This window comes from Ursus americanus, chromosome X, assembly GCF_024610735.1.
Source record: "Ursus americanus isolate L20-20 chromosome X, mUrsAme1.1.p, whole genome shotgun sequence".
Lineage (NCBI taxonomy): Eukaryota > Metazoa > Chordata > Mammalia > Carnivora > Ursidae > Ursus > Ursus americanus.
The window spans coordinates 121,177,628-121,200,520 of NC_142164.1; the positions used below are offsets into that span (position 1 = coordinate 121,177,628).

The 22,893-nt window shown below is 50.7% G+C and overlaps 1 protein-coding gene across 1 annotated transcript; it reads left to right on the plus strand.

Moving 5' to 3' along the window:
• The first annotated feature begins 171 nt into the window (after positions 1–171).
• Positions 172–20,005, plus strand: ARSD (arylsulfatase D). Its single transcript, XM_045813627.2, has 10 exons — positions 172–315; positions 1,924–2,070; positions 7,685–7,806; positions 9,740–9,862; positions 12,106–12,529; positions 12,915–13,051; positions 14,255–14,389; positions 16,272–16,434; positions 17,632–17,753; positions 19,122–20,005. Exons 1-10 carry the CDS (start codon positions 272–274, stop codon positions 19,484–19,486), a joined length of 1,782 nt encoding a protein of 593 aa, XP_045669583.2. The 5' UTR covers positions 172–271; the 3' UTR covers positions 19,487–20,005.
• Positions 20,006–22,893: the final 2,888 nt, after the last annotated feature.

The window sequence follows — 22,893 nt, forward strand, 5'->3', positions numbered from 1 at the left end:
TGCTGGGGTTCCCCGAGCCCAAACCCAGCCCGGATTAGATTCATCATCCTCTCCTCCGCCCCAGTCTCCTGGGAGTGCCCGCCCGGAGGCGCCGGGGACTCCGGAAAACCGGTTTCCAAGATCAATTCCCGGAAGGCCCGGGGCGACAGGAGATTAAACGGATTGGGGCGGACCGGGCCCTACCCCCCGGGGGGGGGGCCTCGGCGGCGTGGGCGGGTCCGGACGCCGCGCGCTGGGGGCAGAGTCCTGCGCGCCCTGCCCGCGCGCGGCCATGGGACCCAGGGCTCCGAGGGGACGCATGGCGCCCGCTGCCAGGTGCGCGGGGCTCGGAGACGCGGCCCCCACTCGGGACCGGGATGGGGGCTTGGGGAGGGTGCGCACTGGGCGAGCGTGGCCCCCGGGACGGGCGGGCGATGTGTGCGCCTTGGAGTCACCCAAACTCAGCTATACGTTCGCTTCGCAATCGCAGGAACGCGGGACGGGAGAGGTGGCGTTGGAGGGGAAGGGAGAGGAAGCCAGACGCAGGAAAAGGGAGGAGAGGGAGTGAGGGCGAGAGGAAGGGGAGCCGCCAGGCTGTGCTTGGAGGCCACGCCCCTGCAGAGCGAGGCCTGGTCCCATCCCCCACTGCGTACCACAAGCTCCTTGGCCCCGAGTACCCCTCCCCACGAGCCCTCGGAGCCCTGCTGCGTGCCCCCACGGTCTAGCACACGCCCCCTCCCGCTTCCCGCCACCTACCCCCGGAGCGCGGCCGTGTCCCCAAACCCCACTCTCCACGATACGCCCGGTCCCCTCGATTTCGTACCCCCAACAGCACGGCGGCGTCTCCCTCTCTAGCACACGTCCCTGTCCCCCAGCTCCTTTCCTCCCCCCACATCCCGGCTTTGTTCCGTTCCCCCCCATCCCAGCACGGCCGCACCCTCCCCCACTTGGAGACACGTCCGGTCCAGCCCCTGGATCCCCGCCTCCCAAAACGCGCCTCTTCCTCCTTCTTACACGGCCCCGCCCCGCCGCCCCCCCCCCCCCCCCCCTCCAACAAGAGCGGAGCCGAGGCCTCCAACTCCAACACTAAGACTGGTCCGGTTCCCCGAGACCCCTCCTACCCCTCCCCACCACCCTCTAAGACGCGCCAGGCCCGTCCCCCGTCCGGAATGCGGCCACCCTCTCGACACTCCGCCTACGCCCCGTCCCGCCCGGGCCTTCTCAGTCCCTGTCCCCCAGCTCCGGACTGCTGGCGCCCCAGGGTGCAATCGGCGAACGGGACAGCACTGGGGCCCTGCTGGGGACCCCGGGGCACGCTCCTGTTGCCAGCCAGGAACCAGGAATGAGGATCAGGGCGCCCAGGCCCCGCATCCCTCCCGGTTTTGGGGCGGGAAGAGCCCCGGCCTTGCGGGCAACGCGAGCTCCACGTCCTTGTTGTAACTCCTGAGTCACACCAGCAGTGCTGTGTCTCCCTGTGGTGGCGGGGGTGCTTTGAATCCCACATTCTAACTTTTAAAATGCATGTTCCCCGCTGCTCCGAGCCTCTGGGTCCGCCTCCCTCCTGTGGGGTCGCCCCGGGGACGGAAGGCGCGCTCTGGCCGCCTTTACAGCGGGAAAGGGAGGGAGGCGCGCCCCGGAAGGCAAGGGCTCAGCCCTCTTATCCAGCCCTTTAGGGAGCGCCCCACAGAAGTAGCAGGATTAGTGACCGACGGAGTGGGGAATGGGGAGGAGGTACCCGGACAAAACCCTAGCGCGTTCCAGTTTTCCGCGCCCCGTGTTAGTTTGCGAGCAGTCAGAACAAAGGGACCAGCGCTTGGATGCGATCCCTTGGTAAATCCTCCTTTACGGCAAATACCCGTGCCTTCCGAGCAAGCCGCTTTGCAATGCCCCCTGGACTTTCCAAATCCTAGACATTCCTTTTGGCCTCTTTGTTTGTCTCTCCAGGGACTCTCTGTGGGTTCTACTCCCGTGTTTGCTCTTGAGGACTTCCGAGTTACAAGCAGCAAATGCGCTTAAACCCAATATTCTACTGATAATGGCGGACGACCTTGGCATTGGGGATCTTGGTTGCTATGGGAACGACACACTCAGGTATAATGTGCTGGTGATGCTGGTGGTCCTGGTACCCTGTGTGTGTGTGTGTCTGTGTGTGTTAGCCGGGACATCTTGCTGAACAGTGCATTGAAAATATACCTGTCGTGGGAAAGTCCTTAGCGCATCAGATCTGAACACCAAGTAAATTATTTTTTGACCGGAAAGCAGGGTCCTAAACTGAAATGTTCAAACAACATGGCACTCTGGTGGGAGGGTGAATTCCTTTCTTAGGGCTGCCTTAACAAAGGACCACAAATGGAGTAACTTTAGACAACAGGAATTTCTTCTGTTTTAGTCCTGGAGACGGGAAGTCTGAGATCCAGGCGGGGCAGGGCTGCTGAGATCCAGGTGGGGCTGTGGTCCGTCCTGAAACTCCAGGGGAGGGTCCTTCCTCTTCCAGCTTGTGGGGCTTCAGGCATCCCTGGATTTGTGGCCACGTCTCTCCCATTTCTTCCGTCCTCATGTGGCTCTTCGTCTGTGTCTGTCTCCTCTTCTGTGTCTTCTGAGGACCCCGTCATTGGATTTAGGGCCACCCTGATCCAGGGTGAGCTTATTCCTAGATCCTTAACTAATCACACCTGTAAAGACCCCATTTCCAAGTCAGGTCCTATTCACAAATACTGGGAATTAGGAAATGGCAGCTCTGAGGCTGCTAGTCACACTGTAGGGGAGCTCAGCGCGTGTCCACAGTACACAGGCTCCTAGGCCATCCCTGCTGGCCAACGTGGACACTGATGTTTGCGAAGTCTGTGCAACAGCAGGAAAAAACATAGAAAAGTACCTCATTCCATTTCTTTTAGGAAGACCCCCACCCCAGCATCACACCATCTGCCTTGTATTAACTGCCCACTGTGGGACCGGCCTACACAGACCCAGGCCCACCCCTTCTGGTCACGGCCTTTCCAACAGCAGCAGAAATCTGCCCTGTGTATCCAGGGATCTTCCTCCCCGACACTGAGCCTGCCCAGTTATTCTTCCCAGAACAGACCACTCACCCAGTTAAGGTGGACAATTCATTGGCTTCTGGTATCTTCAGACAAGTCCATCCATCACCACAATGCATTTTAGAAGATTTTCATACCCCAAGAGAACGCCTTGCCCTCTCTGAGCCATCACTTCCCGTAATGGACTGAATCGTGTCCCCCAGAGTTCGTAGGATGAATTCCTAACCCCGCAGGACCTTCTGCGGCCTGCTGCTTTGGGTAAAGAAATCTGAACCCATTAAGAAATTAATTAAGAGACTGGGATTGCACGCCCATTACCACCCCTAGGGGGCAGCCCCCATGATTTTTTTTTTAATGTCCGGTGTTTCTCCTTCCAGCTAAAACACAGGCAGAGTGGAAGGAGGGTCTTTGGGGCATCCTAAAGCCGGCAAAGATGTTCTCTTAATTTAATGCGTTGACTCACTGATGAAGACATTGAGCCCATGTCTACATGGGTTGCAGGGCGCCCCTTACAGGTGTGGGGGCCATGCCCCTCGCCATCCGCCCAAAAGGAATGTGGGCATTCTGCCCACACCTACTGCACTTCCCTGGCCTTCAGAACGTTGCTCCACGGCACGTCCACCCACCCTAATGCGGGCAGGGCACACCCCCTTGAAAAATTCTGCCCAAGTAAGCTATCAGGTCTGACGGGGGAAGACGTTTAAGAACCACTCAGTTTAGAGAAACTGTCTTTACTTTCGAGGCGACTTGGCTCCCCTTATAGTATATAAGACATCCTTCGGAGATTTGCTGTGAAATCATTCCGACTCCTCTAGCATATAAGCCATTCTGCACTAGTAAATCCATCCCATAGAATTCTCTCCAGCAACTTCCATGCTAGAAGGGGCTTGCGTTCGGAATCAGGGGTCGGACACCCTTGTTTGTCAGTCACTCCGGTCGCTCGTGAGGGACACACTGGGTCTCTTTCATATCCTGCCTCCTAAGAAAGGGAAGTCGAGAACCCATGAGGTGTGCAATGAATGTGTAGCCACTGAGAGGGGAGCAGGAGGTCAGGACAGAAGAGGGAGCCCCAGGACTGGCCCTGTGGCCCCGACCCTGCTTCTGAAGAGCTGTGCCATCAGTCATACGTCCAGCCTCAGTTTCCCCTCTTGATATGACGCCATTGGATGATCTCCACCTTTCCTTCTGGGTCCATGATGCAAAACATGGAAGTGACCCCCTGAGGCTCTGAGAGCAAAGCCACACCAAACGTGTGTTAATGTCAGAGACAAGTGTGTAAATACATGTGGAAGCTGCTTGTTTTATTAGCACGATAGGAAGAAAAAAATTTCTCTTCTTTCAGGAAAATCTCATTTATGCCCTGCCCCTCCATTCCTTCCCTGAGAGTCACTGGGCTGTTTCTCACCATATTTATATCCTTCTCAGACACTCTCATGCTTTCTCTCTGTTTTTTAAATAAAAATCTCTGATCCCACGGGCCAGAGGGTTATTTAAAAGAAAAAGAATGCATAAAAAAATGAAAGGCACTTGAGAGCAGTATTTTAGGATTTTATTTGCCAGTCAACTTGGTTAGGGAAAGAAGGAATTGACATAAATTGATTGAGAAGCACAGAATTTAAAACCAGTAGCATTTTTCCTGTTTAAGGAATCTTTTAACAAGTAGAGGAATGAGATTCTGCAGCAGAAGATATCTGTGCTGAGGTTGAAACCTGTGGTGTTTTTCATTCTGTTCCAGTGTGTAGATAATCATGAAGACATCTGTAAGAGATAAATACTTGATAGAAGAGAGGTAGATAGCTAGACAGACAAATGATGGATGGATGGATGGATGGATGGGTGGATGGATGGATGGATGGATGGATGGATGGATGGATAGATAGATAGATAGATGGAAAGATGGACGGGTGGATGGATGGGTGGATGGATGGATGGATGGAAAGATGGATGGATGGGTGGATGGATGGATGGATGGATGGATGGATGGATGGATGGATGGAAAGATGGATGGATGGATGGATGGATGGATGGATGGATGGATGGATGGATGGAAAGATGGATGGGTGGGTGGATGGATGGATGGAAAGATGGATGGATGGATGGATGGATGGATGGATGGATGGATGGATGAATGGATGGATGGAAACTTGGATGGATGGATGGATGGATGGATGGATGGATGGATGGATGGATGGAACTTGGATGGATGATGGATGGATGGATGGATGGATGGATGATGTATGGGAAGATACATGGGTGGATGGACGGATGGATGGATGGAAAGATGGAAGTATGGGTAGAAAGATGATAGATTGGTAGATTATAGATAAATGGACTATTGGATATCAAACTAGAGATAGAACTTTTGTAAACTGAAAAATAGGTCAGAGCTAATATTACACTTATTTGGTAATTATAAATTATAATTATTAAAATGATACTTAATTGGTAGAATCCTATAAGCCCTTCCAAGGCGTGTTCATAATTTAGTCAAAAAAACAAAAGTAAATTTTTACAATTGGGTTATTGAACACAACCAGCATGAGTACCGAATGGGTGATTTTTACTAACAGCATTTATATTTCAGTTGGTTGCCATTGTAAAAAGAGTCAAAGGTGACCAAAGCGGCCAGACCCGCCTTGACGGACTCAGCTATTCTCCGAAAACAGAGGCGCGGCAGGGCCGCAGCAGCGGCCCAGAGTAGCAGGTGTCTGCAGTGCTGGCTTCAGCTGTGGTTTCCGGGCATGTAGGACGGGCTGGAAGCCACAGCTGAAGGAGTACAGACCACAGCTTCCATGCAAGAGGACAAAGGGCACTCTGTCTTTAAATAGGAACAAAGCCATCAGGAAAAAAGCCATAGTGGTCACAAAGTGGATGGGTGGTTGTAAAGCATCGGAAAATCCACGATTAATGGAAGGTGTGAGTCTGAGGGTAGAGATGTTTGAGCCACAACCCCCAGAACACCACACTCGCTGGATTTTTTAAGTCACACGGATCAGGTGCGATTTAAGGAGGTGTTTAAACCCTCCTTTGGCCCTTTCTAGCTCCATGACCAGGGACGAGTGGCTCCACCTCCCAGCTTTGCTTGTCTCCTTGCCAACGGGGAGATCACTCCATTGACCAAGAAATCGTTGGGACTAAAGATAACAGCGAGTCCAAAAATGCAGCTTTTCCCTTTAAGAGTCTCCAGAATTGTTATGTTACTATATTACTACACTAACTCAGAAGTTACTTACTGACCTCCCATGCATTCACACCAAACATCTTTTGAACATTTTCCTCCTGCCCATGACCTTGGTGCTTAACCAGCTTCAAGGACTTTGAAGACTACACTTGTAATTTTTCATTTTTTTTTTCAGACAACATGTACTGTGGTCACACAGAGGGACCAAAACAAAAGCAGAAATTAAAACTAAAAATGTATTCTTCAAAATTGGCGACACCATCTGAGTTAGGAAGAAAGGTATTTACGGCAACGTTCGGAGGTTGGTCTTGGCGGTGATCTCGATGCATCAGAAGTTCTTGAACCCGAAAACCCACACTAGGACTTTGGGATGCCCACCGGCTCCTAGACGTCCTTCAGTTGACTAATAGCTCTTTCAGGGTTCATCTTATTTGTATCCTCTCTGCACAAAACTTATGGACAGGGACCCTCTGAGACAACTGGCATCCCCCCACTAGTAAGCAGTCTGGGTCACAGGGCTTTGGAAGTGGCTTGTGTCCAAGAAAATAGTATTGACTGGCCCCATGACTCAGCCTGGGGCTGCCCAGACCCTCAACAAAGCTGCAGTCACTTCTGCGATCCCCTCCTACAGCGCTGGGAGAACAAGGACCCTCAGAGGCTCTTCTCCCCAGTAGGTAATGCTTGTGGACCACTCTCAAGTCCCTCAGCACCCTCCGCCAGCACTCATGCTCAGCAAGGAAGCCCTCCACCCATGCCTCAGGTTCCCTCCAAAGATCCCGTTGACCTTGGGGCCATCGGACCACCTGCCCAGTAAGGAAGTTTTAGGTATCAGCTCTCCTAGATTGTATTCCGTCCACTTTAAATCAGCCAGTGCCTTTGGTCTTGCTGTCTTCCTGCTCTCTTTACTTCACTTGCTCTCTGCTAGTTAACCCATCCACATGGAAACCGGGTGGTGTAGGCAGGAAAGGGGCACTCCTTCCCCATTCGACTGGGAAGGCTGTTTCCCATTTGTGAAATAGAGCGTGTTCACAGAGGAGCAAAGAGTAAAGGTCTAAAGGACCCACCTTTGCAAGCAAACAGCTCGATGTGTCCACAGCTTCCTGGCTGATGAGAGCAGACAGCAAAAACAAGATGGCGCACAACTGTTATGGCTACACACAGCAAGAGCATCAAGGGAAGCTTGTTTCTGGTGGCCAAGACCTTTGGGTGATGGTGGTGGGCTCAGATGGTGGCTATGCATGCAGTGGGTTGGGCTGCGGCCCAGGATCCCGGGACGAGGGCTCAGCACCTTTTGCAGCAAGTGGTCCTCTGTACATGTGCTCATGCTGGTGGTTTTGGGGGTGGGTCCATCTGCCTCTGCAAGACACCATATGCAACTGATGGTAAAACCCTCAAGAAATACTGATGTCCTCCGTGCCATGCATTTCAGTGCAGGGATCCCTGTAAGCACCGTCTTGACCGGGATGTTTGTGTGTGGTTTGCTCAGGACACCCAATATCGACCGGCTTGCAGAGGAAGGTGTGAAGCTCACCCAGCACCTGGCGGCCGCCCCCGTCTGCACCCCCAGCCGATCTTCCTTTCTCACGGGGAGGCACTCCTTCCGATCAGGTGAGTGTTGCGGGGACGACCGAGAAAGTGGCACGTCTGCATCCGCTCATTTCTTGTCCTTAATATTATTAGCGATGGTTGAGATCCAGGGAAAATAGTGCAGATAGAATCAGAAGTGGCATCACCTTGAACTTACATAAAGCATACTGTGTTTTAGGTAGTCGTGCGATGACTGGGTTGATTGGGAATTCAGAGACCGGAACTTTCTTGGGGTGTCTGGTTATGGTTGACTTTGTGTTTATTTGTTTAAAAAATTCAGTCAGTCTTGATGTGTAGTCATGATTTCAGACAGGCTCTGGGGGAGCGTGTAGGGAGCCGAATGGTGGTCCCCAAAGATCCCACATCCTAATTCCCAGAGTGGACGAATGTTTCCTTATATGGCAAAGGGGACTTTGAAGATGGAATTAGGTGAAGGATCTTGAGATGGGAACTTTATCCTAGATTATCCAGGTGGCCCAGCGTCATCGAAAATGTCCTTTAAAAAAAAAATTTGTATTTATTTGACACAGAGAGAGAGAGAGTAGCGAGGGAGAGGGAGAAGCAGGGGGTCTGCTGGGAGTCCGATGCAGGACTCGATCCCAGGACCCCGGGATCATGACCTGAGCCAGAGGCAGACGCTTAACCAACTGAGCCACCCAGGTGCCCCCAGAGAGGTCCTTCTAAGGGGGAAGCAGGAGGGTCAGAATCAGGGAGGAACAAGGAAGAGGTTGGTGAGAGGCACTCTGAGGCTGCAGGAAGGGCCCTGATTTGTCAGTGTCGTCTTCAGCTGAATGCATGCACGCCCATGACCTCGCCTTTCCAAAGTATGTGCCCAGCATGTACACACACGCACGTTCTGCAGAAGACGGAATGAGAACGTTCACAGCAGCACTGTTTGTACGGTGCAAACACGGACACAGTTCATCGGGGCAGGAGTGGGTGAATAAACTGGTACATTCACATATTGGACTGTTGTCGTATTAGTCTGTCTGAGCTGCCATACCGAATAGCACAGATGGACCCAACAGAGATTAATTTTCTGACCGTCTTGGAGGCTGGCAGTCTGAGGGCGTGGGTAGGTCTGGTTCCTCCTGAGGCCTCTCTCCTGGGCATGTAGTCTCTGCCTCCTCCCTCTGTCCTCACATGGTCGTCCCTCTGTGAGTGTCTGTGTCCTCGCCTCCTCTTCTTACAAGGACCCCAGTCCTATGGGATCAGGGCCCACCCCGATGAGCTCATTTTGACCTCTTCAAAGACCCTATCTTCAAACACACTCACATTCTGGGGTACTGGGGGTCAGGTGTCTATGTGCAAGATGCTGGTAGCAGCTCCCCACCGAGTTGTGACAACCAAAAAGGTCTCCAGGCATTGCCGGTTGTTCCCTGGGGGGCAGAACTACCTTTGTTTGGGAACCACTGCCATATCATGGATAAAAGAGATAGATGATGATAGATAGATAGATAGATAGATAGATAGATAGATAGATAGATAGATAATAGATTTTTTGGTAGATGATAGATTAATAGATGGATAGATGATAGATAAATGATACATAGATGAATAGATGGATGGATAGATAATAGTTGGATTGATAGATTAATTGATAGGTGGATAGATAGGTAGATAGATGAATAGATGGGTGGGTGGATTGATAGATGAATAGATGATGGATGGATGGATGGATGGATGATAGAGAGAGAGAGAGAGAATCTCTCATGCCAAGGCAGGGTTTCTCAACCCCTCACTGCTGACATTTGGGCTGGATGATTCTCTGTGGTGGGGGCATCCCGGGCACTGCAGGGTGTTTCCCCCACCAGAGGCCAGTAGTACCCCTTCCTGCAATTGTGACAGCCCAGACCTGCCCCAGACAGGGTGAAGAGTCCACAGGTGTGGGCCGGGTTCATCCCCTGCTGCAGTCAAGGGAGACTGAGTGCTTGCTCTCTGCTCTGCTCCACAGGCATGGAAGCCGATGACGGCTACCGCGTCCTGCAGTGGAACGGGGGATCGGGCGGACTCCCCGCGAACGAAACCACATTTGCGAGAATCCTACAGCAGCAAGGTTATGCAACCGGCCTCATAGGTACTCATACCATTCAGGGAGCCCGAGGAGCAACCGTGAAGAACACCTGTTTCCCTTCAAGGCGAAAAAGTCACCTGTCAGAACCAAAATCGGGTGCTGGCCCCATCTGATCTCTCTTGGTCACGCTTTTGGAACTTCTGTCATTGACAAGCAATTTTAATTCAACATCTTGGGAGATTTGCCTTTTCTCTTCCATTCCCAGGCTTTGTGTTAGGGGCTGGTCTCATAGGCACCTGCTGCCTGGCACCCCCCCCCCCAAAACTCCAGCCTCCAGAAGGAAAGCAGGTGTTCGGCAAAACCACTTTGTGCAAGCATTTTAGACTCAGAGCCACGTTTATCCGTTAGGGAATGATGGGAATCCTCTGGAGAGCCAATTCTCACACATCGTTAGTCAAGGGCCAACCTTATAACACCACCTGTCTGAGAACGGCACTCCGACACCTGCCAGGTGACTTCTTTACAGATGGGCGCCCACCTGTCATGGACCAGATGGCTCATGACCGCTTTCATTCCTTGCTCAGCCTGTGTGCTTGGACGTAGCATCCCGTCTTACAGGAACCAGAGGCCAGATGACCAGGGCGTCTTCCCCTCGGTCAAGGGAGGGCTGGGTCGGGTCTCTGTGTGCTGGGGTCCCGTTCGATTCCTCACCAGCTCTTCCACACTCAGGAGTCACTGTCGAGTTCAGAGGGGACTGTGACACCCCCACTTTGTCAGGGTGGTGATTGGCTGCATGGAGGGGTAACCACCTTCCCCCCTTTAAAAGTGTCCTGCTACGTTAGAAGTAGAGATTATGTAGATTTACTTCCCACAGTTCCGGAGGCTGAGAAGTCCAAGATCCAGACTCCGTGTCTGGTGAGGACCGTCTTCTCTCCGTGTCCTCACATGTGAGAAGGGGCGAGGGTCTCTCTGGGGCACTAATCCCATTCACAGGAGTCTCCACCCTGAGGACCCAATCTCCTCTCCAAGGTCCAACCTCCAGATACCATCAACCTCAGGGTCAGGTCTCAACATAGGAATTTTAGGGAGACACACGTATTCAGAACATAGCATCTGCCATTTTCAAGGACATTTCCAAGGACTTTGCACGCATCCGCTCTATCACCTGTCTTTGTCTTCCAATCCTAAGAAGTAGAGCAAAACTTCTTAGCCACCCAAATTGACTGGACCTTTGCATTACCAACTCCCCACCATTGGGTCAATGTCCTTGACCCCACAACCACCCACATATCTCCAGTCTGTGGGTGGAATTGTGTTTAAAACAAAATAAGTAGATTTATTTTGTGTTTGCTGCAATTGCAGGTGTGCGTAGCAGTTCCTTCTGTGAATCTTTATTCTTCTGGTGCTCACACCCCATCTGTATTTAGCTGTTCACGTTCCAAGTGGTGGAAAGTGGACAAGATGGAGACTGTCTGTATACTTTTCTTCTCCACCTGTTTCACCCCCTCCCAGCATTTTCGCTTCCTTAAACGTAAGCAGGCATGTAAAGGCATGTCCCCGAGTTTGGATCAAGGACCGATTCTATAGGTCCTGGAGACGCGTAGTGAGTCATGGGAGGGAAGCGCAGGGCGGGGACCCGGTTTAACCTCTGCACTCGGAAATTGTGGCAAATGGTACGGTGGACCCTTTTCTGTCGTATTTTGTAGCTAAATTTAAGCTGGCTGAGCTTCTGGAGAGAACCCAATTCTTGTATATCCTGCTGGAATTTGATATATGGGCTTCCTCGTGTTCCATCTCGATGATATTATAAGATTACTCCCTTTGGAAAAAATCTATTATGAGCATTTCTTGCGTAATAATGAGTGGAGCGAGTTGGTTGCTTCTACTCGTCGTAAAATTATTCTAGAGCCAACGCCTGTTATCACGTAGCTGTCTTTTAAGTAAGAAATACCGGTAAATGATATTTTCTGAGTTATCTAATAGCAGGAGAGTCTAGGGATGCAAACTTATAATTCCTAACGGTCCAGAAAACCTTAAACCTTTAATCTCTTGATAAAGGTTATGACCTCCATACGTTTGCTCAGTAATTGCGAAGTGCGATGTAACCATGGGAAAACACACCCGTATCAAACACATTCAACGTCTTCCTCTCAATCTCGAACTTCTGTCATGTTCCTTTTCTCCTGCGGGTTTTGCTGTTTGCGTACCATCGTTGTCCCTGGAGCACCCAAATTATCGGAAGGTGGTTGGCGTCAGACAGACCGCCTCCCGTGGGTCTTCTTGTTTCACGTCTCTCTTGTTTTCAGGAAAGTGGCATCAGGGTGTAAACTGTGAATCCCGCACTGACCACTGCCACCACCCCCTGAACCACGGATTCGACTACTTTTACGGCATGCCCTTCACGCTGGTGAACGACTGTCGGCCAGGCGGGAGCCCGGAACTGGACGCCGTGACGAGAGCCAGGCTGCGGCTTTACACCCAGATGGCGGCCCTGGGGGTCCTGACCGTCGCTGTTGGCAAGACGTGCGGGTTGATCTCTGTGTCCTGGAAGGTCGTCCTGGGTGCAGCCGGCCTCGTCTTCCTCTTCTTCGTCACCTGGTACGCCAGCTTCGGGTTTGTACGTCGTTGGAACTGTATCCTGATGAGAAACCATGACGTCACAGAGCAGCCCATGGTTTTGGAAACAACGGCGGGTCGCATGCTACACGAGGCAGTTTCTTATATTGAAAGGTAGTCCCGTTTTTGGGGCGCCTGGGTGGCTCCGCCGGTTGGGGGTCTGCCTTCGGCTCAGGTCATGATCCCAGGGTCTTGGGATCGAGTCCCACGTCAAACTCCCTGCTCAGTGGGGAGCCTGCCTTTCCCTCTGCCTCTGCTCCTCCCCCTGCTTGTGCTCTCTCTCTCTCTCTTTCTGTCAAAATAAATAAATAAAATCTTTTTAAAAAAGGTAATCCCTTTTTTAAAGAAGAGGCGAGTTCTCCTAGCACCTGACTCTCTTTATCATCTTTGGGATTCCTTAAACCAGCCCCAATGGGGACACGGGTTCCAAGGATTCAGGTGGATCGAATGGTGTTGAAACAGGTGTCATCATCTGTGAAGGATGTTTTTCTTCTTTCAGAAATAAGCACAGGCCGTTCCTCCTCTTCGTGTCCTTGCTGCACGTACACGTTCCCCTGGCGACCACAAAACACTTTCTTGGGAAGAGCCAGCACGGCTTATATGGCGACAACGTGGAGGAGATGGATTGGCTTGTAGGTAAGTCAAGGCGCGGCCATGCCTCGTTCAGTCTCGGCCTCACCGCTCAGCTTTGGTAACAGATGGGCCGCCGCCTCGCTCGGAACCAAGTTGCAATAAAGAGTAAGAGAAAAGGCAAAGAAGAGGGAGGAAGTTGCCCTTATCATTCACATGCTCCTTCAGCACTCCGTTAAGCATCTGCCTTCGGCTCAGGTCATGGTCCCAGAGTCCTGGCATCGAGCCCCACATCATTTTCCCTGCTCAGTGGGGAGTCTGCTTCTCCCTGTCCCTCTGCTTCTCCCCCACACTCATGCTCTATCTCTCTCTCAAATAAATGAATAAAATCTTAAAAAAAAAAGAAAACGGAGCCATCATGAGACATTGCAGAAAGTGAAGCAAGAACAGTACCGTTCAGGGCAACAGACCAACATCGCTTTCCTCCTACGGCCTGGAGGAAGCCTGGAGAGATCCGTTGGGATTGTAGATTGTTTTCACGTTGAAGTAGAGTTGATACACAGTGTTACCTTAGTTTCAAGTGTATATAGATTCTTCAAAGAACGTAGACATCTAAACCCTTGCAGGATCTAAGGGCTGATCCTGGGAGAAGCATAGGGCTACCGTAGACCAACTAAAGAGGCAAACACCCCCAAAATGGGAGGGTGGATTACATCATGCTTTAAAAACATGCATTTCACTGCGATGCATGCCCGTGTGGTTTAAAATCTTTACTTTCAGTGCTTTACATGTGCGTTTGGTCTCCGTGGATAAAGCGAGTGGTTGGCTTGTAGATGGCTGTGCTCTCCTGAGCCTTGGCCCCCATGTGCCAAAACCACAGGTGGATCCTTGCAGTTCTGGCTTCCTCCTATCTCGATGGGGTTCTCCCATCCAACCCTTTCTTACCACGCCCCCGCCCCCCCGGCATGCACTTATTATGGACACATGTATGCGAGCCCACAGTGCCCGTTCAGAACACCCCATTGCTGCCGTGTTAGCTTTAGGTGTTTATTCTGTTTTCTGTATTTGTGATAACTTTGTAAACAAGATTCTGAATCCTGTGGTATCAGGAAAATCAGATAGGGGTTCACACTTTGTGGTCACGTTCATAACAGCGGTCTCCTGGTGACTGCAGAGCCCCCTGATGGGACTTTCTAGCAAGAAAGTTACGTAGAATTCGTGGATGCTGTGTCACCAGCTCTGTCCTGAATTGTTCCATTTCTCTTCAAGGCGAAATCCTCAAAGCTGTTGAAGTAAACGGTTTGAAAAACACGACATTCACGTATTTTACCTCTGATCACGGAGGACATTTGGAGGCAAGAGATGAACACGGCCAGCTGGGGGGATGGAACGGAATATTCAGAGGTGAGACCAATGGATATTGGGGGTTAAAAGGCATTACGGGACCCCCCTAACGATTCTCAGCGGTATAGGCTGGAGAGCACGCAGAGGGGAAAAGAGTGTGCTTGTAAAGGGGGATTTCTTGAGCTGCTGTTATACTCCAAATTCTATCCAGATGCCAAGAGAGAGAAAAAAAAACACACGTGCACTTCCCTTAAAGGGTTTACATGTTAGCAGAAGAGTGAGATATACAAATAAATAATTAAGATAAAATAAATGCCATCCTAACTCATGGGTAGCACAGTAACTACAACCTCGGTTGTACGTGTCCCTGTATTCCACAATGTCATGCGAGATTGACGGCGTGACACCTTCATATGGCCATCTTTTTAAAAGCCTGATACAGTCGTTCTGCATGATTCATGGATTCCATGTTTATGACTTCATCTCCTTGCTCAAATTTATCTGTAACCCCAAAATCCATACTTTGCGATGCCTTTGCCCTCATTTGAACAGCAGTACGCATATTAGCTGCCCAACGTGCGTGTTCTCCACTAAGGTTGGGGGAGGCTACCCTGTGCCTACATTTCATCTCTGAGACTATAAACCTGTCCTTTTCACGGTCTCTTCCGTGGCCACGTTTTTGCAGTTTTGTTTGCTTTTTGTTGGTGACTTTGCTGCTTCAAATGGCTCCTGACCGTAGTGCTGAAGGGCTGTCCCCTGTTCCCAAGGGCAAGAGGTTTGCCATGAGCCTTATGGAGAAAATGAGGGTGTTAGGTTGGCTTCATCCAGATGGGAGTTCTAGTGCTGTTGGCCGTGAGTTCAATGCCAGTGAATTATGATGTCCACTCAATAAGGAGTCTTTCCACCAAAACACACAGAAATACACCAATTGGCTGATGAAAATACAGGGAACAGAGTCTCCCTGGAACCGAGCCCTCTGTTAGCGTCATGGTTCAGTGTGTACTAACTGGGTCTGTGTGGCGAGTTTGCAGAACATCACTCCGGGGAATAATGAGAGTCGATGGCGTCTGTTTTCTTTGACTTGGAAGTAGCTTTTCCCTCCAGTCCTCCATATACATCCCCAAGCTGCAGAGTATATTCTCTCATCGTCCCTGGTGGTATGTTCTGCAAACAGCCTACCCCTTGATTTCCGACGGTATGACCCAGAACACAGTGCCCACCAAGCCACACCCAACTCCCCACATACAGAACGGAGACCTAATACGCAGGAGTGAGGCTGATGATTTGTGGTAACTTGTTACACAGCAGCGCAAAACAGAGGCAAGCACATTACACTTTGTGACCTGCAAGAAGGAAGCATTTATTTAGCAAGATTCTCAACACATCCCTCCCTGTTTACAACTCTGCTTCGGTAACATAGGGTTACTTTATCAATACTTACATGCATTTCCTGAGGAGCCAACCTGGGCCCCAACCCATTGCTAAGGGTCCCAGAAATGAAGAAGAACCAGGAAAAGGAGCAAAGGAACAGGTGGATGGTATGGGGAGCAGGTGGGAGAGGAGGAGAAGCAGGGGGTCCCAGACCCAATTCCTAGTCCTTCCAGAACGAAAAGGGACAGAGGAAGATGGGGCCACCAGCTGTGCACGGTGTGAAATCCCAGTGCCAGTTACACGTCTGAAGCCACACATTGCACACCATGGGGTGTGTTCCGGTGGTCACAGAGACCTGCCAGATCTCAAGAGGAGAGCATATGGACTCCACCTGCCCATTGGGGTGTGACGAGGTTCTGGAATTATTGCTGCCAGCATTTTTGGGAAGTGCAGGCTGCCACCGTGTGCCTTTATGTGCAAAAGTACCCAGGTACACAGACAGACAGGTGCGCCCAGGTGTGTGTGTGGATGGGACCATCTCCTGGAGAATTCTAATGGCACTTACTTACAGGTGGCAAAGGGATGGGGGGCTGGGAAGGCGGCATCCGCGTCCCAGGGATCTTCCAGTGGCCTGGGGTGCTGCCGGCCGGCCGAGTGATCCACGAGCCCACCAGCCTGATGGATGTTTTCCCCACCGTGGTCCAGCTGGGGGGCGGCGATGTGCCCCAGGACAGGTACACGTGTAATGAGACCTCCTTCCTCCCTAGTTCCTGACAGCGGTCCTTTTACTATTTCACACGTAGGGTAGAATCCCTCAAATATAGGGGACAGCCTAATGCAAAACGATCATATTCAGTAAAACGCGATTAAATACAATATTGTGCCCATCTACTCGTTTTGCCATTTGGTAAAATTTCATAACTCAGCACAATAGCAGGGAAATGAAAGCATTAGAAGTCGATCCATTGAAACACATCTCCCTGTCATTTCCTGAGAAATCTCTTGCCCATATGTTGAAGAGGCTTTAAAATGATCTATCACCTTGATATTAGCACAGGAACAAAGACTCTTGCTAATACAAGATAAAAAGAAAGCAGTAAATATTCTGATAATGGTTTGATAGTACTCCCTTTAAGGAAACAAATAGATACCTCCGTATAAGAGAGACCAGTAGTATGTACAGATGTCTGCGTGTTTATAAAATCAGACATTTATCGTAAGGCATCGGCTCAGGCAGTTGTGGAGGCTGACAAAATGAAATCCTTATGTCAGGCCAGCAGGCTGCAGGCTCAGGCAGAATTTCCCTGGTACAGTCTGGAGGCAGAATTCCATCGTCTCAGGAAACCTCAGTCTTTGCTCTTGGCTGCCGTCAACTGATTCTGCGAGGCCCACCTTCATTGTGAAGGGTCCTCTGCTTTCCTCAAAGCCCACTGATTGTGGATGTTAACCATATCCAAAAAATGCCTTCACAGCAACACTCAGACTGGCATTTCACCAACTCACTGAACACCATGACCCAGCCACGGAGACACAGGAAATGGAACCATCATAATTGGGGTATAATTAAAAGTGTTTTACAACTGTAAGAAAAATACTACATTTGTATGCTAAACTCAGATGGAGGGCTTTTTAGAAATATGGTCACGTGGCCATGACAGGCGAGGTCGGAAGGGTGTGTAGATGTCTGTGTGCTCACTGCGTATGGAGTGCCGCGTAACAAATGACCCTACAACGTAGTGACTTTGGGTTTAGAAATAATGACATGCATCTTGCTCAACGACTTGCAGTCTGGACAGAGCTGGGGAGACAGCCCAGCTCTGCTCCTCTTGCCCTTAGCAGGAGCCCTTACAAGCCTGGAGTTTCATTTTCAGGTGCAACGCAGCCTGAGCCGCCTTGGTCTGATTCCTCCCTGTGTTTCTTCACTGAATCAGGGTGATCGATGGCCGTAGCCTGGTGCCCTTGCTTCGGGGGACTGCTGAGCACTCTGCACATGAGTTCCTGTTTCATTACTGTGGGAAGTACCTCCATGCGGCACGCTGGCACGAGAAGGACAGTGAGTACATGCCTTCTCCCGGTGCAGGGGAGGGGGGCTTGCATTAGTCAGGGTTCCCCCTGAGAAACAGAACCAAGAGTGTGTGGGATGGATGGAAGGAAGGAAGGGAAGGAAGGAAAGAAAGGAAGGAAGGAAGGTAGGTGGATGGATAAGTGGATGGATGGAGGGAGGGAAGAAGAGAAAGAGGGTGGATGGATGGGTAGATAATGGACATATGGATGGATGCATAGATGGATGGATGGATGGATGGATGGATGGATGGATGGACAGACAGACGGATGGATAGAAGATAGACAGACATGATGGATGGATGGATGGACAGATGGATAGACGATAGATAGATAGATAGATAGATAGATAGATAGATAGATAGATAGATATGATGGATGGGTAGATGGATGGATGGATGGACGGACGGACGGACAGACAGATAGATGATAGATAGATAGATATGATGGATGGATGGATGGATGGATGGATGGATGGATGGATGGATGGACGAACAGATGGATGGATGGATGGATAGACAGATGATGGATAAAGGTTGGATGGATAGATGATAGATGACGGATGGATGATAGGATAGATTGATTAATAGATAATGAGACAGAGGACAGAGAGGTAGATAACGCATGTTCATAAAGACATACAGATGAATGGGTGGGTAGAAGAAGAGAGATTTTGAAGAATTGTCTCACGTGGCTGTGGGGACTGGCGAGTCTGAAATCTTCAGCGCTAGCCCGCAGTCCCGCAGGAGTGGATGCTGCCATCTTCAGTCCAAAGGCTAGAAGCTCAGACAGAATCCCTTCCTCTTTAGGGGACCTCAGTCAGCTTTCTCTTGCATCCTTCACCTGATTGGGTGAGGCCCACCCACGGCATGGAGGACAGTCTAGTAATGTAAATGTTCAACTCACTGGAGAAAAAAACCAAAACAAAACCAAAAAAAACCCCCACGATGGCGACATATGGATTAGTATTTGACAGCATGTCTGGGCGCCATAGCCTGGCCGTGATGGCGTGTGAAACGCACTATCACAGAGCAAATCTCTTTCTGAAACGCTGAGAAGAATCAGTGAATCATGGAGAACCATGGCTGGTGCTGGGCACATGTACAGGGGAAGGGAACCTGGGGGCTCCACCCCGTGCCGCCCTCTGATTGGCTTTCTTATCTGCCATGTCCTGTTTGCTTCCCCTGCGTGTGCCTGGAGCACAGCGTGTATACGCACTTGGGAGAGCCACCTGCTTTTCTTCTCTCCTCTCCTTTTATTTGGGTGGGATGCTGATGATTTCCCCAGGGCTGGTATGTAGGTCAGGTGTTCACTGTCAAGCACATTTCTCCTGCCCTGACCACCTCCCCGTCTGCTTTAGGCGGAAGACTCTGGAAGGTCCACTACATGACACCACGGTTCCACCCCGAGGGTGCAGGGGCCTGCTACGACCGACGCTTGTGCCCCTGCTCCGGGGACGGCGTGACCCAGCACAGCCCGCCTCTGCTCTTCGACCTCTCCAGGGACCCTTCAGAGGCACGGCCCCTGTCCCCCGGCTCCGAACCCCAGTACCACGTGGTGGTAGCACGGGTGGGCGAGGCAGTGAAACAGCACAGAAGGACCCTGAGTCCTGTGCCCCCCCAGTTTTCCCTGAGCAACATTATCTGGAAGCCGTGGCTGCAGCCGTGCTGTGGAACTTTCCCCTTGTGTGCATGCAGGCAGGACGGAGATCCCAGTGAGACATGACCTCACCCTTGGCAGGATGCCCGTCATCAGAAAGACGGGGCAGAACGTGTTGGCGAGGATGTGGAGAAAGGGGAACCCTCTTGCACTGTTGCTGGGAATGCAAACTGGGGCAGCCACTCTGGAAAACAGTATGGACGTTCTTCAAAAAAATTAAAACTAGAGCTACCCTATGACCCAGTGATTCCACTCCTGGGTATTTGCCCAAAGCAAATAGAAACAGGATCTGAAACCTATCTGCACGCCCATGTTCATAGCAGCGTTCTTCCCAGCAGCCAAGACCTGGAAACAACCCAAGGGCCCATCGATGGACGGATGGGTAAAGAGCAGGTGGTCCTTGCATGCCATGCAACTCGACTCCTCCGTGAGAAGCAAGGAAATCCTGCCCTTTGTGACAACGCGGACGGACCTGGAGGACGGCATGCAAAGTGCAGGAAGCAAAACACAGATCGAAAAATACCGCGTGATCTCACCGATTCGTGGAATCTTAACAATAAAAAAAGTCAAACAGGTAGAAGCAAAGTGTGGAATAGTGGCTGCCAGGGGCTGGGGGACATGGGGAGAGGGCGTCCAGAGGGCACCCACGTTCTGGAGACCTCTCGATCAGCACGGTGACTCTAGTTCCTAATACTAGATCCCAAGTATTAGATCCTTGAAATATGCTAAGAGAGGAGATGTCAGGTATTGTCACCATTTACCTTGAAGCCGATCGCTGCCCTAAGTGATGGGTGTGTTAATTCACTTCACTGGGGTGGCCATTTCACCATGGATACGTATATCAAATCATCATACTGTGCACCATAAATACATACAATTTTATTGGTCAGTTCTACCCCCATAAAGTTGCGAAATAAATATTTAAAGGAGAGAAGCACAGCTCCCCCCAATGCCAGGACTGTGACAGGGGACCCGGGAGAACGGGCACACCGAAAAGCTTAGCTTGGGTTTCCCTTTCTTGGGGAGCATGTCGTGGGCAGGCAGTGGGTCTCAACTTTCTCATCTGTGACATAAGACCATCCCAGCGGACACCCAGTAATGCCCCCGGTCCTGACCCTCTTCTAAAGCTCGGGAGTTATCACGGTGCCAATGTCTCATTTTTGTACCCATTCATCTTAAAGCATACCTGGGGTTTCCCTGGGTCCGTGGACAGCCTTACAAAAGGGCAGGCAGACATATTGCAGCCTACTCTTTTCAGCTGACGGAGCAAACATAAAACAGCTCCGTGTCTGGTGTGGAGGGTTCACTGATCTCAAGCGGCTGATTCAACCCCACACATTACATTCACCGCCTCTGTGTCCTCATCTTATTTGGTAGAAATTACTTTGGGCTGCTAGTAACAGACATGGGGAATAAATGCCATTAACAAGGGAAGGGTGTCTTCTCTCTTGGTGGAATGCAACCCCAGGCTGACAGCCTCCTTGCAATGCCAAGCTCCACCATCCTCTGCCTCATGGCCTCAGGATGGCTGCAGCCGCTCCAGCGACCCCACAGCCATTCCAGGCTGCAGGAAGAAGTGCATTCCTCCCAGCTAACTCAGCCCCTGTGAAGGGGATTCTGCATATGTCCTAACCCGGACTCCTGCTTCCATCCATAGAAACAACCAAGAATTGAGAAATGCACTAAGTGGGCACATACCTGCGGGGGGGGGGGGGGGGTAGAATCAGGTTAATCTCATCAGCCTAAAGGTGAGACAGCCTTTACCATGACTTGTCCAAGGTCTTTGATGTATCGCTTCATTGCCAAATTAAATTACTTATGTAGCAAATTTAGACGTTCCCGATGGCTTAGAAGCCTCTGGAATTTCTGCAAGAAACCTCCTTCTGGGCTTTTTTTCCCCTTCCTTTTTTTTTTTTTCCATCTTTTATGACTTTCTTGTCAGCTTCTCGTTCAAGAGTCTTGAGTGAAACCTCCAACTCTCTCTCTCTATATATATATATATTAAATGCAAAACCAACTCAGAAAATCAGACGTGCAGCAGGGAGGGGGGTGGGAGGGACATGGGGAAAGACGCCGGAGCAAGGGGGCTGCCTGCAGACCCACCAGGGAAGGAGGCGCCGCCGAGCCCCAGGATGGTGATAAGCAGGAAGCACTCCAGGGGTCCCCTGCAGAGCCGAGCTGATTTACCACCAGACTGCACAAGCCTGATCTTATCTCCAGGGCTCTGTGTCTTTACTTGCAGTGAAACATAGGCCAACTGGCGTAACCGGTTAGACGGGCTGTGGCTGAACTCAGTGCTCCCCGCAGGCAAGACAGACCCCTCCCCTCCACGGCCTGCTCTGAGCCAGCTCGAAACCGAGATTCCGCCCACAGACCTCGGTGCTCCGTCTGCAGGCTCAGCAAATAGGGAGCTTTGCAGGGGCTGTTGCTGAACCCCAGGGCTGCCTGCCAGCTCCCGTCTCTGGCTGCCCTCCTCTCCCATGCCTTTATCGCAAGCTCTGCATGAGTGTGCACAGGCTCTGAGGGGCCTGGGTGTGCACTCGAATATCCAAACTAGGGAACGTTTGCAGGACACGGTCAGCTTTGGCAGGCCCCACAGATCAGCCTGTTAAACATCCAAGGGGGGTTCCCTGGCACAGTTGGCTGTTCACATGCAAACACACACATTTAGACCCTTAACCTCTCACACCATGCCTGAGAGCGAATGCCAAATCCACCAGAGACCTAAACGTAAAAGAGAAAATCTGCAGAAACAATCAGGAAAAAAAAAAAAAAACCCACAAAACTCTGGGCAAAAGCTTTGTCCTCCGGGATTAGGAAGAGATTTTTAAAGGTAAGACACTCAAAGCCTGATCGACTTTCTAAAACTCAATAAATGAAGAGTTTATCAAAACTCACAGCTTGTGTGCTTCAACGAGCACCATGAAGAAAAGGAAAAGATAAGCCGATGGGGAGAAAAACATTTCCAAATGGATACGACTCCATAACAAAGAGACAAACACTCTAAAAAGTGGGCAAAAGATGTGCATTTTCCTAAAGACGGTAACAATGACTAATAAGCACATCCAAGGATAATTGGTCGGCATCTCCTAACTCAGGAACGGTTGCCAGAAAGAAACCCCGTTCTGTGTCAACTTGTTTGCAGTCCCGCCAAAACCCATCGGCACCGAGCTGTTCATGGGCATTCAAGTACCAAACAATGGGTTCAGCAAGATACGACCCAGGCACTATATTATACTCTGTCTATATCTACACCCCTTCGCCCGCCCCACAAAGTCACTCTATCTACAGGTGCTTCTCCCCGCAGGGCATTTCCTCCCGTCCCCAAATGATAATTGGAAAATATTTCTAGAACTAAAGTGTAAAAAAACAAAACACACACACACACACACACACACACACACCTTTTATGTACCAACATATTAGTGACAGTACAGGTCAAATCATACCTCTTGGGGACTCAGCTTATACAA

What these genes read in the sequence shown, in the direction of transcription:
- ARSD (XM_045813627.2), top strand. Translation starts at nt 272, where the DNA reads ATGGGACCCAGGGCTCCGAGGGGACGCATGGCGCCCGCTGCCAG. An exon ending in TTATGCAACCGGCCTCATAG is followed by an intron (nt 9,863 to 12,105) that starts GTACTCATACCA and finishes TCTTGTTTTCAG; the next exon opens with GAAAGTGGCATCAGGGTGTA. An exon ending in ACGCTGGCACGAGAAGGACA is followed by an intron (nt 17,754 to 19,121) that starts GTGAGTACATGC and finishes CGTCTGCTTTAG; the next exon opens with GCGGAAGACTCTGGAAGGTC.